The sequence below is a fragment of the Podarcis pityusensis genome (assembly GCF_964106645.2).
Source record: "Podarcis pityusensis genome assembly, chromosome: 2".
NCBI lineage: Eukaryota > Metazoa > Chordata > Lepidosauria > Squamata > Lacertidae > Podarcis > Podarcis pityusensis.
In genome coordinates this window covers 29,485,667-29,498,730 of record NC_138029.1, presented here as the reverse complement: position 1 = coordinate 29,498,730, position 13,064 = coordinate 29,485,667, and the positions used below count along the sequence as shown (strand labels likewise).

General features: G+C 45.8%; 1 protein-coding gene and 1 pseudogene across 5 annotated transcripts in view; one reads left to right on the top strand and one right to left on the bottom strand.

Annotated features, from left to right (window-relative positions):
* LOC308470661 (cytochrome c pseudogene) overlaps window positions 1-4,543 on the bottom strand; it is a 351,629-nt pseudogene extending 347,086 nt beyond the window's left edge. Inside the window, exon 1 of the transcript XR_013991578.1 lies at window positions 4,540-4,543. The product of XR_013991578.1 is annotated as a cytochrome c pseudogene (transcript). The remainder of the gene's footprint in view (window positions 1-4,539) is intronic.
* Window positions 1-13,064, top strand: part of BAIAP2 (BAR/IMD domain containing adaptor protein 2) — a 133,686-nt gene that overhangs the window by 106,069 nt on the left and 14,553 nt on the right. For 2 of the 4 annotated variants that reach the window (XM_080993843.1, XM_080993846.1), the window contains exons 9-13: window positions 611-812; window positions 2,912-3,113; window positions 5,194-5,262; window positions 6,750-6,900; window positions 10,278-10,312. In XM_080993843.1, the coding sequence (XP_080849969.1) occupies window positions 611-812; window positions 2,912-3,113; window positions 5,194-5,262; window positions 6,750-6,900; window positions 10,278-10,312 (659 nt within the window). Of the gene's footprint in view, window positions 1-610; window positions 813-2,911; window positions 3,114-5,193; window positions 5,263-6,749; window positions 6,901-10,277; window positions 10,313-11,235; window positions 13,038-13,064 lie in introns of those variants that run through there. The other 2 variants (XM_080993844.1, XM_080993845.1) reach the window with 2 other exon arrangements.

Here is a 13,064-nt window from a genome sequence, read left to right as displayed (position 1 = left end):
TCCGGGCAGCATGGCCAAATGAGAGGGAAGGCATCCAGCAATGCTTTGAAGGCCAGGAGTTCCCCAACCCTGCACCGAAAAGGTTTCATGGATGTGGCTGTTAGAATTCCTGCTCCATGATTGCAGTCATGGGATTGTTGTCTTTCACATGACGGTATATGTTTTGACTCCATAGAGTGGGAAGTGACGGAAACAGGATGTGAAGTGGGACTATTGTCCTTTGTTCTTTTTCTCTTTGCTGTCTGATGCTAGAGAGAGAGGGAGCCATGTTGCAGTGCTCTGTGTGTGTTTATATGTAAATAAAGTAGATTAGCCAAAATGCTGAGTTGCTGAGGTCTGTCTCGCAAGTTGCGCAAACTCAGCGGGTTCCTAAGTGTGCCGATGTCTGTTGGCATCGGGCGCTGTGTTGTTTGGGCAGAAGAAAGATTTTGAAGATCCCGAACAATCGACCAAGAGGGAGAGAACATGCCAGTCGGGCATGTGTCTCTGCCAGGGTCCTACTCGAGTGTAGGCTGAACTCCTGACAGTGGCCACCTACTTTGTAGTCCTTGTGTACTGAAAGCTAACTGTCCTTCCTTCCTTCCTTCCTTCCTTCCCCACCTGACTACAGCGAATGTCTGCACAAGAGACCATTCCAGTAATGAACGGTGTCTCCAGCTCAGAAGGCGAAGATTACAACCACTGGTCCGACAGGAAGCCTCCTCAGCCTAAGTCCTTATCCCCACCCCAAACTCAGAAGCAGCTGAGCGACTCTTATTCCAACACGCTTCCCGTGCGCAAAAGTGTCATGCCGAAAAACAGCTACGCAACCAGTAAGTCAGTCAATCTCTCTCTCTCTCTCTTGAGTTTACTGGCATGTTCTGTATTCTGTATATTTGTATTATTTCCAGGGCTCTGCATTTTGATGTTTGGAATGTTTGCTGTAAGCCGCTTTGGGCACAGCTCATTGTGCAAAAAGAGTCATATGAGTAAATCCAGCCATCATTCCCTCAGCAGGCAGGTGGATATTTAGACAACCTTGCAGCAAATTCTCACCTTTTCTTTTTTCTATTTTTTGGAGTGAACCATCCTTCTGATTCTGGGTGGAATAGCCACTGGTGTTGTCGCAGCATCAGTGAAGTGGGAGAAGGGGCATCGAAACACATGGAGGAGGGTGGCACAAAACTCTCTCACCTGGATTCCCTTCTGCCCCATCACCTACAGGACCATAGCGCTAAGATCAGAGCTAAGTCCCTGCCTGTTGCCTTTTGCTGTCAAAAGAGCAGGCAGAGGCTTAGTGCTTAGATCACAGTTAAAAGATTCCTGTGCCTGATGTCACGTGACATCAGGTGACTAGCAAGTGGGCATGGTTTGCCCAAAATGGACTTGTGGGGCAAATGCAGAGGCTTGGCAGGTCTTAATTAGACACACAGCCTGGACGTTCTCAACTGTAGCTCCAAACGGTTCTAGCACTCTGCCCATTTCTGTATAATTTTAGAAGAAAAGAGCCATATAGGGATAGCATATTTTTTGCAGTAATGTTCATAACAACAGGTACAAGCTAGACTCCCGTATCTGCTGCTGCTTGGTTGTAGCAGTGGATGAGTAATCTCTCTCTGCAGGGTAAGGCGAAGTTCATGGCACTGGGCAAGAGTGATGGGCTACCCTACTGTGTCGCCACTGCTCCTTTCTGTGCCATGACACACAGGCATATACCTTAAAGCTTATTTAATATTTGTTTTAACAAGGAGATTGCTCAGTTCTCCATGTCCATGTGGGTATTCCATGCCAGGAAACTCACCCAGCCTTTCTTTTCCCTCCTGTCCCCGCTCCTTCGCTGCCATTCACAAGCAGGAGGGAAAGGTTTAGGGTGATGAATGAAACTTTGGGTGCAATAGGGAGCTTTGTTTTGCACAGCAAAAACAAAAATAATAGTGGGGTGTTGGGAAAGTCGCCTTGACCCCAAAGCCTGCAAAATAAGGAATCTAATGGGAGAGTGGTCCATTAAGTGGCCAATATTAAGAATTTGCTCAAGGCCATGTGTCACAATTATGAGGGATGCAGATTAAAACATTGGGTTTTTTTCTTGCACACCTGCGTTACTGTACTTGTGTTGCCAACAGTGAAGTAAGAGGTTTTATGAGTATGTATGAGTAATATGTTAGTTAGGTGGTACTGGTGGCTTGGGAAGCAAATCACTCAACGCTGTTCCTTTTAGGAGGGCTTGTTCACAAGATGTCTCCCATGGATCACAGCCTCGCTCTTTTGTTGTTAGCTCATTCCTTGGAAACTCGCTCTTACAGAGGGACTGCAGGACTGCATTCAGTAAATTTACTGATACCATCTATCCTTATTTTTCATTAAAAACAAAACTTGTTTGTTAGAAGAATTTTCTTCCGCAATGGAAACAGTTCCTCCAAACCAGCACAGAAAACAATGTAAAACCTGTTCTTTGTTAACCTTTTGCGTTGAGATGGCACCCGGCATTTTAAAGTAAAAAGAATGGGCAACATTGTCAAGCCTTTGAGTTTTCTTCACGTTGAGGGTTCAGGTGGCAGGGGTTAGTGGAGGGGTGGCGCTTACCTGACCTCTTGTCACCAAAGTCTCTGTGGCTTACCAGGACAGAAGTGGGAGGGGAGAGGCAATAGCGAGGTCAGCAGGGTGCAAATGCGTTGGGGAAGCCAATCCAGTGCTCCCCCCAGTGCCCTTGCAACACACTGACCTCCCCACTGCCTTCCCCTTCCCCTTCTTGTAAGCCACAGCAAAGCTGGCGATGGGTGGTCAAGTAAATGCCCCTTGCCACACCAGCCACTGCTCAGTGTAGACCAGCTTATGAAATCCTCTCCAGGGCGAGAGCCAGTCCTGATATTCCAGGATGAGAGTTCCAGTCCTGCAAGCCAGCTTTGTTAATCCTTTTCTTTTCCCACGCCAGCTGAAAACAAGACTCTGCCCCGTTCCAGTTCCATGGCAGCAGGGCTGGAAAAGAACGGCCGGACAAGAGTACGAGCCATCTTCTCTCATGCTGCCGGGGATAACACCACCCTCCTGAGCTTCAAGGAAGGAGACCTCATTACGTTGCTAGTGCCTGAGGCCAGAGACGGGTGGCACTACGGAGAGAGCGAGAAGACAAAATTGTGAGTGTGGTTGCTTCTGAGTCTTGAGAATGTGGGGGGGGGGGGCTCCCTCTTAAAGCTGTTCATTTGACATCATCTTCTTTATCCGAGTACCTGGAGGCAGTACTTCTGCCTTGCCCCTCTTGCACTCAGGTGTCTCGGCTTCTGAACATTCACACGCATAGCATAGCCCAGATCAAAGCTGGGATGATGGCGTCTGTGTTGTTGGTCCAGTATCTTATAAGAAGGTAGGGTCAGAAGGCCAAGCATGAAAAGTTCCAAAACTCTGCAAGCCAGTATTTATTGGGGGGGAAACAGTGTATTTTGTGCATGGGGCTCTTCTTCACACTCTCCTTCTTCGAAACACATCTTGACTTTCTAGTAAATCGGGGCGGGTAAGCATTTTTTGGGCCTAACTCTCTTGAGAGCCACAGGACAGCAGTGGGTGTGGCCAAAAGTGGTCCATCCCAGTCACCACTTCTCTGGTATACTATAGTGCTGGAGCAGAGAATGGGGGTTTATTCCCTATTGCCCCCCCCCCTGTGCTGCAGCCCTCTAGTGGCGAAGGGCATTAGGAATAACAATCAACTACAGTAATACCTCCGCGAACGTCTGCCTTGACTAGTGTCCATTCCGGTGAACGTCCGTGGCAAACCTGGAAGTACTGGAATGGGTTTCTTCCGGGTTTGCCGCTCACGCATGCGCAGAAGCGCAAACCTGCCCTGCGTCCTTTTCGGCTAGCGGCCAGGGCTCCGGAACAGATCCTGGCCGCAAAACAAGGTATGACTGTAGTGGGGAGACGGATAATCAGATCAGTCTTCTGATGAGCAGGGGGAGGCCTGCATCTTCTTAATGGCGCTAAACTGGGCAGAGAAGTTGAAACCTAGCACCATGATGACAATGAAAGTTGCTTAGTGCTCTGATCTGATTATCTGGTGTTTTTTTAACTCCCCAAGGTAACCAAACTGGGCCAGGGGGCTGGATGAGGCATGCAAGTTCGCCACTCCTGGCAGTAAATGATGCCTATGACCATTTTGGAAAATATCCTTTACACTTTTTATCTTGTGTGTTGCACTGTGATTGGAGTTTGGTGTGCCAACGTGCGGAGCGCATAATGAACAGCTCTGCCCTCTGCTTTAAGCTCCCACACTGTGGAAGGAAGAAGTCTTAACCGGTGTTAAGCATGCCAAAGGGAAGTTAAAAGGAATGGCAGAAATTGCAGGCCTTTTCACTCCTAGAGTGTCTGTGGCATAACATAGAACAAAAGCTGTTGCTGGGTTAGACTGCTACAGCAGGGCTCACTTTTTTGCACAATAAGGAGTAGAGGAGAGCTTGTTGCTTGGCAACGGTTGTGTAGGTAGGTAAGCTTCTCCACAATCCCGGAGTGTTTGTGAGCTCTCACATAACCAGGATCTTGAGTCTTAAAAGGTCCTAAATCTGGAGCTACAGCGTTCTCCAGTATTTCTCCCAGCAATTACCATTCTTTCCAGGGGGTCTGGGAAGAACTGAATCTCTAAGCGCAAGATTCAGGTGGCCTGATAAGCAGAATTGGGGCTTGAAGCCTTTAAGGTCAAAGGAGAGTTCGCTGACATGCACTTGAGTTAATAATTTAGCCCAAATGGATGCCCACACGGTGAGAGGTGATACTGGCAATAAGGGCAGTTTGGCTGGTGAGCCTCTACAGCAGGGATGGGTAATGTTTATTCGTTGAAGGGCCACATTTACCCTTTGACAACCCTTCGGGGGCCACATGTCAGTGGTGGGTGTTGGATGCTGATCAGTTGAGGAAGGGGAGTTACTGCTGCTCCTTTTTCATTTGGTGTTGATCTCATGACTGCATCCTGCCATCCCCACTCACCTATCAAAAATACAGAACATGCCACAAGAAAGTGTCCAAAATTACTTGGTTCGGAAAACATGGTTTGGAATTTGAGGCTCATACAAAATGTACAAGAGCCTTGAACCTGGGCAAATTCGACTGAGGGAGGTAGGCTGCCCAGTGCTGTGATTGTAGCAGTTTTAAGTGGGGGTTCCCCCCCCCCGCCCAGTGTAAGAGAGAGAAATGACTTTTAACTCCTCCTTCTGTTAATCTGTACCATAGGAGAGGCTGGTTTCCTTTCTCCTACACACGTGTGCTGGACAGTGATGGGAGCGAAAGGTTGCACATGAGGTAAGAAGGTTGTGTTGTCTGCTGGCTTCCACAGAAACATGTGGCGTTTGAATGACATTTGTATTTATAGAGATCAGCCCCGCCCTTGCTGAGCCAGAATCCGTACCTGTCTTGCATTGCCCTCTTTCTGGCTCCTCTTTTGTCAGTAACCAGCCGTACCTGCTTCAAGTTTGTCAAACCAGTATGGCAGGCTTTGCTGTCTGTCTGCCCCCCCCCTCTCTCTCTCTGTGTGTGTGTGTGTGTGTGTGTGTGAGAGAGAGAGAGAGAGAGAGAGAGAGAGAGAGAGAGAGAGAGAGAGAGAGAAGGAACAGCCCAAAGCAAATATACTTTTGATGGAATGACTCCTATCGCAATGTTTTGTTAGTGATAAACACAATGGGCACGGATGACTAAAATTGAAAGAACCCTGGGTGTGGGGGAAACGATTCCTTGAAATAATGAAGAAAAATCTGCATAAGTAGATGCTATGGCATCTAGAGAGAGAGAGATGTGCTGGGCTTGTAAGTCAGCATTGATTCCTCAGTTGAAAGTGAGGAAGGGGTCATTTCAATGAAAGCATTCAGATGATTTACTTATTTGTTTTATTTAAGATGTTTCTATACCCCACCCTTTGGTAAAAAAAGAAGAAGAAAGCTCACAGAAAAGCTTACAGAAGTCAATACGAAGCTGGTCCCTGCTCCTGGGTTTGCAGTCTCGAAACGCACGACACTAGAGGAAAAATGAATGGCAGGGAGGAGGGTGAAAACAAGCTCAAGCACGATTCCTTTAGTGCACTCACACTGTTCTGTCTATGCAATTTCTGGCGGTCTAGAAGACAGAGAGAGGGAGGCCTATATCCTAATCAAATAACAGTGGCAGTTCTCACTGTCTTGCCCTTGATAAAGAGCAGTCCCTCCCTGGAAGCAGCTTTTGCTCTCCCCCCCCCCCGCCCCCCCTGGTCATATTCGGGAGCAGAGCAGGGAACAATATCCAGGCCAAGAGGGACAAGGTGGCTCCTGTCACACAATTCTTCCCTCAAGTCATCTGACAGTTGGGAAATTTCCAGGAGGGGACTTGATGGATTTATCTCCCTCCCTTGCCAATTTCAGTTGTGGCTGCCTTGCCCTCCCTTGAAGTCCTCTTCTCCCCTCACGCCAGATCAAATTCAGGATCATAGCTGGTGACAGGCCAGGAGCACAAAATAACTCATTTCCTCAGGCAGCGGACTTAATGGCAGTTAGACATGTTAGTAATAGGCTTCTCTGGCCATCCTCAGGTAAGACGGGCATGAAGAGAGCAAGTTGGTGGCTTAAGTGCTGGGAAAGTACTCCTAGCAAAAATTCTGTGAAGTAGGAAATGTTGTTGTAATCATTGCCATCAAATTGTTTATATCCCGCCTTTTCCTCTGACGGGACTCAAGCCGGCTTACATATAAAAATGAGAAGTGATAAAAACATAGAAAGCCAATTTTCCTACGTTTGCTAAGCAAATTTTATCTATTTCTTCAGCCAAGGGAAAAGCAGTAGCACAGGAAACCTGCTGGACAAAGATGACATCCCCCCTCCAGATTACAGCATGTCTTCCCGAGCTTTCCAGTCACAGAACGTCAACACCTTCAAACAGAGGCCGTACAGTGTGGCAGTGCCTGCTTTTGCCCAGGTGAGGAACCTTACTGGGAGGGGAGAGGCGCTGTCTGTTGGTGGATGAAACCTGCCTTAACTGCCTGCAGCAAATTTGAATTTTCAGAGCATGAAAGTTCTGCTTTTGGCAGCGGCATTTTATTTTCCTGATGTCAAACTGCTGCTTTTCTTTTTTTCAAAGAAAGCTTATTGTTACATCTAGAGCAGGGTTTCCCCAAACGTGGGTCTCCAACTGTTCTTGGACTACAACTCCCATCATCCCTAGGTAGCGGGAGCAGTGGTCATGGATGGTGGGAACGGCCTGAGATTGGGCTGTGAGTGTTAAAAGTTGCTTTTCTACTTCACAGCTCTGAGCAAAGAGCTTGCAGTTTCTGTCTAGACCCGGGGTGCAAATGTTGGCGGACTACAACTCCCATTGTTCCTGGCTCTGCTGGGAGCTGGAGTCCAGCAACATCTGGAGGGCCCACAGGCTCCCCACGCCTGTTCCACTGGCTGGCTAGAAGTTCCAGCATGCATGAGAGGGTTCCAAAACTGAGAGAGAAGCTGCAAGATGTGTGGGCCTGTGGTTGGGAGAACTAAGCTGCCTCACCTAGGCAAGAAAGCTGAAAGCACCTATATGCCAGGGTGGTTTTAACTGAGCAGCACTAGCAATATCTGTTTAGGTTTATTCCTCCCAGTGGGGACAGAGGAGTAATGGTGGATGGATTTTACTGGGGGTGTGAATTATTTGCATTTTGTGGAATGTTCACTGGGCTGTATGCAACAAGATATCCAAGCCCTTCCCCCCAACCTTTCGGGATATATTCATTTGGGTTTCTCCCCACCCCCACGTTTCCTGTTGCCTATAAAGTATTTGGAGACTTATCCAGAGTAGAATACTGGGAGGTAGTCAAGCCACTCTCTCTCAATGCAGCCACTAAACCTAGGCTCTCTTTATGGCAGACTCTAGTTTCTTGCATGTGCCGCACCTGCAGAAAATGAAGTTGCCCTTGTTTTCTGTAGCCAAGCAGCAGCAGCAGAGCTGGGCCCAAAGCACAGAGCTGCGTCTGCGCCTTGGGTGGATGGGAGGTCGTTTTGCTAAAAGGCGTCCTGGTTGAGGCACTGCTGAAGTGAACATTCTCCAAGTGTCTGTTTTCTAACCTAGGTCTTTTTACGAGCAGGTGAGGCTTAACTTGCCAACAGGTGCTTATGTTCATTATTTGTAGGAGTACGTTATGCCCTACGGTTGTGCAATTAATGAATATTCCAATGGCCTCTGCCAACTGCTACCTGCCTCCTACCAGCCTTATCCTAGGTCAACAGCCGTAAGTCCCAAGAACGCAATGTTTCCATTGGGGTTTCTGGGGCCTGTTTTCTGCCTGTTGCGTCTTTGTGGCTTACCCAACCTGGGTAATCCTGCCCCCTCTCTCCTTCCCATCCGCATTCTTCCAAAAGAATGCATTTTTGGGGAAGTGGAATGAATCAGAAGGAGAAGCACGAACAGAAACTATGGAGAATAAATGAACCCATTGGGAAATTATTGATGGGTGAGGCACAAAGAGTGGCAGTAAAACAGCAACGCAAATACCCAACTGGTAACATTTGGCCGTTCTATGAGTGTCTACTGCTAGAAATGGGTTGCTCACCCGTCAACAAAGCTTATTTTCCCCCCCTTTCAGGTTTTCGAATCATAGAGAACAGGTAGCTAACATGGTGTCCTCCAATTGACTAGTTGAGCAGCTGTGCTGCTGTTTGGTTGAGTCTAGCCTTCTTGACTCTTGAGCCACAGCAGTTGCCATTGTAGTGCCCTGCAGAAGGAGCTTGATTGCCAAACTTTGGCCATGTGGACTGGGGCTGATGTGAGTCCCAGGAACTACATCGTTCCCCTGGCACAAGTGAGCCTGGCAGACTCGACTCAACCAAATAAGACTAGTTGTTAAGTAAAAAGGTTGAGGGGATGGATGGAAGGATGCAGATAAAATCAACCAAGGTGACTGGAAAGCAAAAGGAGGCTCACTAGTTGGAAAACGTTTGCTGCTGAAGCCAGTATTTTGCAAAAGGTGTACTATTGTTCTGAGCTGCTTTGAGCTCATCTTTGTTGTTAGTAAAGCAGGATACAAAGGCAGATAATCGGGGATGATTATTGCTGTCTAAAGTATTTATAGCTGGGACAAAACAGCAGTATTTTGGTTATAGAAGAAGCTAGGGCAGTGGAACCGACAAAACTGCAAGTTTTAACTGAGCATAACTGTGATAAGATTAAATTACAAAATAATGGTAGTTTTGTTATTTTTCCGGAACAGGAAAATTGTTTGGTTTCTTAAATGACTGGTTCTGAGGCTTTGACTTGGAAGCCTCCTTTCCCACAATCCCAGCCCAATTGCAGATAGATGAAGGTTTGTTAGTTATTACTGCCAATAGGTTCTATGGCGAATGACCCTTAGTGAGACTTGGCTTGGGTTAAGAGCTAAGCATGGAGTTTAAACTTGATTGAGTGTTGCCCCAGCATTTATGCTACAGACCGTCAGCCCTGAGCAGCTGAAAATTCCTGCCTGGTGGGAGCCTTGATATTTTTGTCCAGAATAGTAAGTGGTATTTTTAAGTAAGGAGAAGGAGGAAGTGACTGGAGTTTTCCAAGGAACATTCATAGTCCTGCATTTGGCAAGGATAGCCCACAGGATTTGAGCAGGGCTGGGTGTCTTCAAAATGTAAGGCACACACATGCCTGCTGGAGCTCTCCAAGCTCACAATTTCCCCCTTAAATGTTGATGGGACTTCGAAGTGCATCACATCCAGGCTTGTGATTTGACTTCTCCTGGGACCCATTCGAGCAGGAAAAATAAGTGTCCGTCGTTTTCTTTATATGTACCCATCGGAGCATGGGGATGAAAGAGGCAGGCTGCATTTCTCTGTGTGCTGCTGCTTCTGTTTCATCCATCTCGCTGATGCTTGGAAGCCATTGCTTTGGCATTTTCTTTTGAAGACAATCCTCAAAAGAGATGAGACTATGCAGAGTCCTGTGCTTGCTTCCACCAGACATTGCAATGCCACCAACCTGCTTTTTCCACAGGGTGTTTTTGCAACAGCCCAGCAGCAGCAGCCTGCACTGCAACTAAAAGTTAAGAGGCCTCTTCTGTCCCAAGTCAAAGCTGAAATGTCAGAGCTCAGTTTTTATCCTTCTCCTTCTACCGCTTTTGCTACCCAAAGTCATATTCTGGTGAAAGGGACGTAACCCCTTACCATTCACTCTATGGCTTTGGTAGCTAAATCCTTCCTGAGACCCAAACACTTTGACTCTGCGCCAGAAAACGGTTGATTGTCAGTGTTGCTTTTATTTTTCTTCCATTGCTGTATTTTGGCAAATGTGGTTTCTTCTGCTGACTGACACCCTTGCTTTCTTTTTGTTCTCATCCACAGGGACTGGATGACTATGGAGCAAGACCCTCAAGCAGGTAAGAGGCTTGGACTTTTGAACCCATCGTAGATACATAAAAACACACACAGACACACACACAAGGGAGACAGCAGTATCCCTGGATTGCATACAACCACTTCCCCAAGCAGGCACAATCATTTGGCGCACTCTGAAAACAGCAATTTCCAGGGCTTAACAGCCACCTGCCTTTAAGTGCAGGATGCAAGGAGTTTAGGTTTTGATTTATTTACATTTATTTTATCCCTTCTTCTGCCTGGAACCCAGCATGTGCATGGATACCAGGTGGTCTCCCATCTAGACAACTATGGTTTGTTGAAGCCGTAATGAGCTCAATTGCTGCCTGCCCTGCTTTTCCCCTCTCTTCGTGAATTCCAAGCATTCCTTGCAAACCAGAGTTAAACTGTGGTTTTTCTCAGTCTTAGTTGGTAGGGAGCAGCCACATGAGAGGACAGGCAGTATTGGGGGACAAGACAGCACTGGTAATATCTTTCTGGACTGTGAAATATCAGGCATGTAAAAAGAGTTCACTTACAGCAGAAAGCTTTCAAAAAAGCTATTTATTATAGGAAGCAGAGACTTCAAAACCCATGATAAAGCAATACTTTTTATTAGGTCCAATCAAAATGTCACAGAATAGTGGGCAAGCTTTCAAATTCTCCATATTTTTTTAGTTGTTAAGCATATGGCAGCGGGCAGCAGGGTAGAGATGCACATTGAGCCTGCAGCAAACCTCAAAAGCGCAGTGGGTCAGCCTAATAGTATCTTTCGGCTTTTAGTAGTCTCTTCCCCCGGCCCCCCCGCAAGCTTCTAGGCCAAAGGGGATACTGCATGGCACTCGAGATGTGTTGCTGCTTTGGTTCTTGTCCATCGGATGCTTTTTCCTTTCGTGGTGCAAGTGCGGTTTGGCAGTATCCTGTCCTTTTTCTTTCTATTCCACAGCGGCAGTGGCACTTTGGTATCAACAGTGTGAGAGAAGGAACCTTGACTAGAAATGGCAGCTGCTGCTTGGAAGAGTTTTCTGCTTCTCTTTCTTTCTTTTTCTTTTCTTTTTCTTCTGCACAATTTCCTCCCAACTACCCTCTTTTTTTAAAAAAAGTCGCTCTTCTTCCCCACCCCGGATTTCTATTGTGATTGTTAAGGAACCCACGGTGCTGCAACCCTCTCCACACTCCCTGCCACTTGCAAAAGCAAAAAAACCCTTCCGAGTAGAAAATATTAAAACGGGAATTGTTAGATTTCGCAGCAGCAGCCGCCGCCTCCGCCTCAATGCAGTTTACATTTAACTCGATGGAAATCCTGCATCTCTCTCTTTCTCATTCTCTCTCTTTGTACTTTGTAAATGGTTTTTTAAATATATATATATATAAAAATATAGTCCACAACCCCTTTTCAAAGGCTTTAATGTGAGCTGCACATTAATAGCAAAATACATGGATATTTTTTTTCCTTAAAAAAAAAATTAAAAAAAGAAATATCTATATCTAGCTATCTATCTAGATGGATAGTTATAGATAAGATATATCCAAGAACAAATATGCATGGCCTATGGTGTACGTACTGTTATTTCAGATATCTTTCTTTGAACTTTACCATGATGCCAGGTTTTTTTTCTGTCAAAAAAAGGGGGGATGTGCACAGAGAGGTTTATAGGGAGGCTGGCTGGAGCAGAGGCTGGTTTCTCAGTGAGGATTGGACTGTTAACCTGATCCAACCAACTGAACTGAGCACCAACCCAGTATTCCTTTTTAAAAGAGGTTTGTTTTATATATACATATAATATATATATATTTTTTGTAGGAAGGTATTGTTACCTCATGGTTAGCACTCTGGGGTAGTGGAGCCAAGTTGGGATTTCGGGGTGTGGGGTGTGGGGGGGAAGGAATATTTTGTCCAATTCTGCAGCTTTCCAAATCAGTCCAAAGACTTTTTTTTTATGAAAGTGAAGGGGTGGTCCTCCCCGCATCCCCCCTTTTGCACAGAGGGGAGGGGGCTGGATGGAAAGAACCACGTGTGTTTTGGGGGTGGGGCGGGGTTTTGAACTTTTGGTGATTTCGGGCAAAGTTCAATTGCTTCATTTCCTAAAACGCTGTCAATCTTCTTTGTGTATTCTTGATTAACTTCAGAGGCAAACCGGGTAGGATTGGAGTTAATGGCTACTGGTATTGCTTCTTCAATCATTGAACTCTGTGAACGTGGCCCCCCTGTTAAAGACTTTCAACACTTTCAGTTCCTGTTGCAAAGTCTACAGTGTAAAGCTGTATTCCTATGACCCCAATGTGATTAAAAATAAATAAATAAGACAGACAAAATGAAACTCAGAGCAAAATATTTTATCTGTATTGGAGGCTGCTGGCAATATTATCTTGACTATATGTATATATATAAAAGATCTATCTCTACAAACATAGTAAAAGTTTTATTTGTTTTCTATAATAGACTTGGGGCATATGTAATAAGAACCTCCTTCCATTGTTGTCATAACTTTACTCAAAAAGACTTTTTACATCCAGGGTATTCTGTAGTAAAAGAATCGATGTAGAAAACAACAAAGCAAAAAAAAATAATAATACACAAAACATGTGTTAAGGATTGTAAAAGTGATGGGGGAAAAGTTCTGTGTTGTTTTTTTTAAAAAAAATAAAATAAAAGCAAAGAGTAATAAATAATAATGATGATGACAAATAGTCGAAGAGAAATGTGCCCTGTACCGAGATGTTTGAATAAAAGTTTGATTTCCTTCATCGAGTTGGGCTTGGGTGATTTTCTTC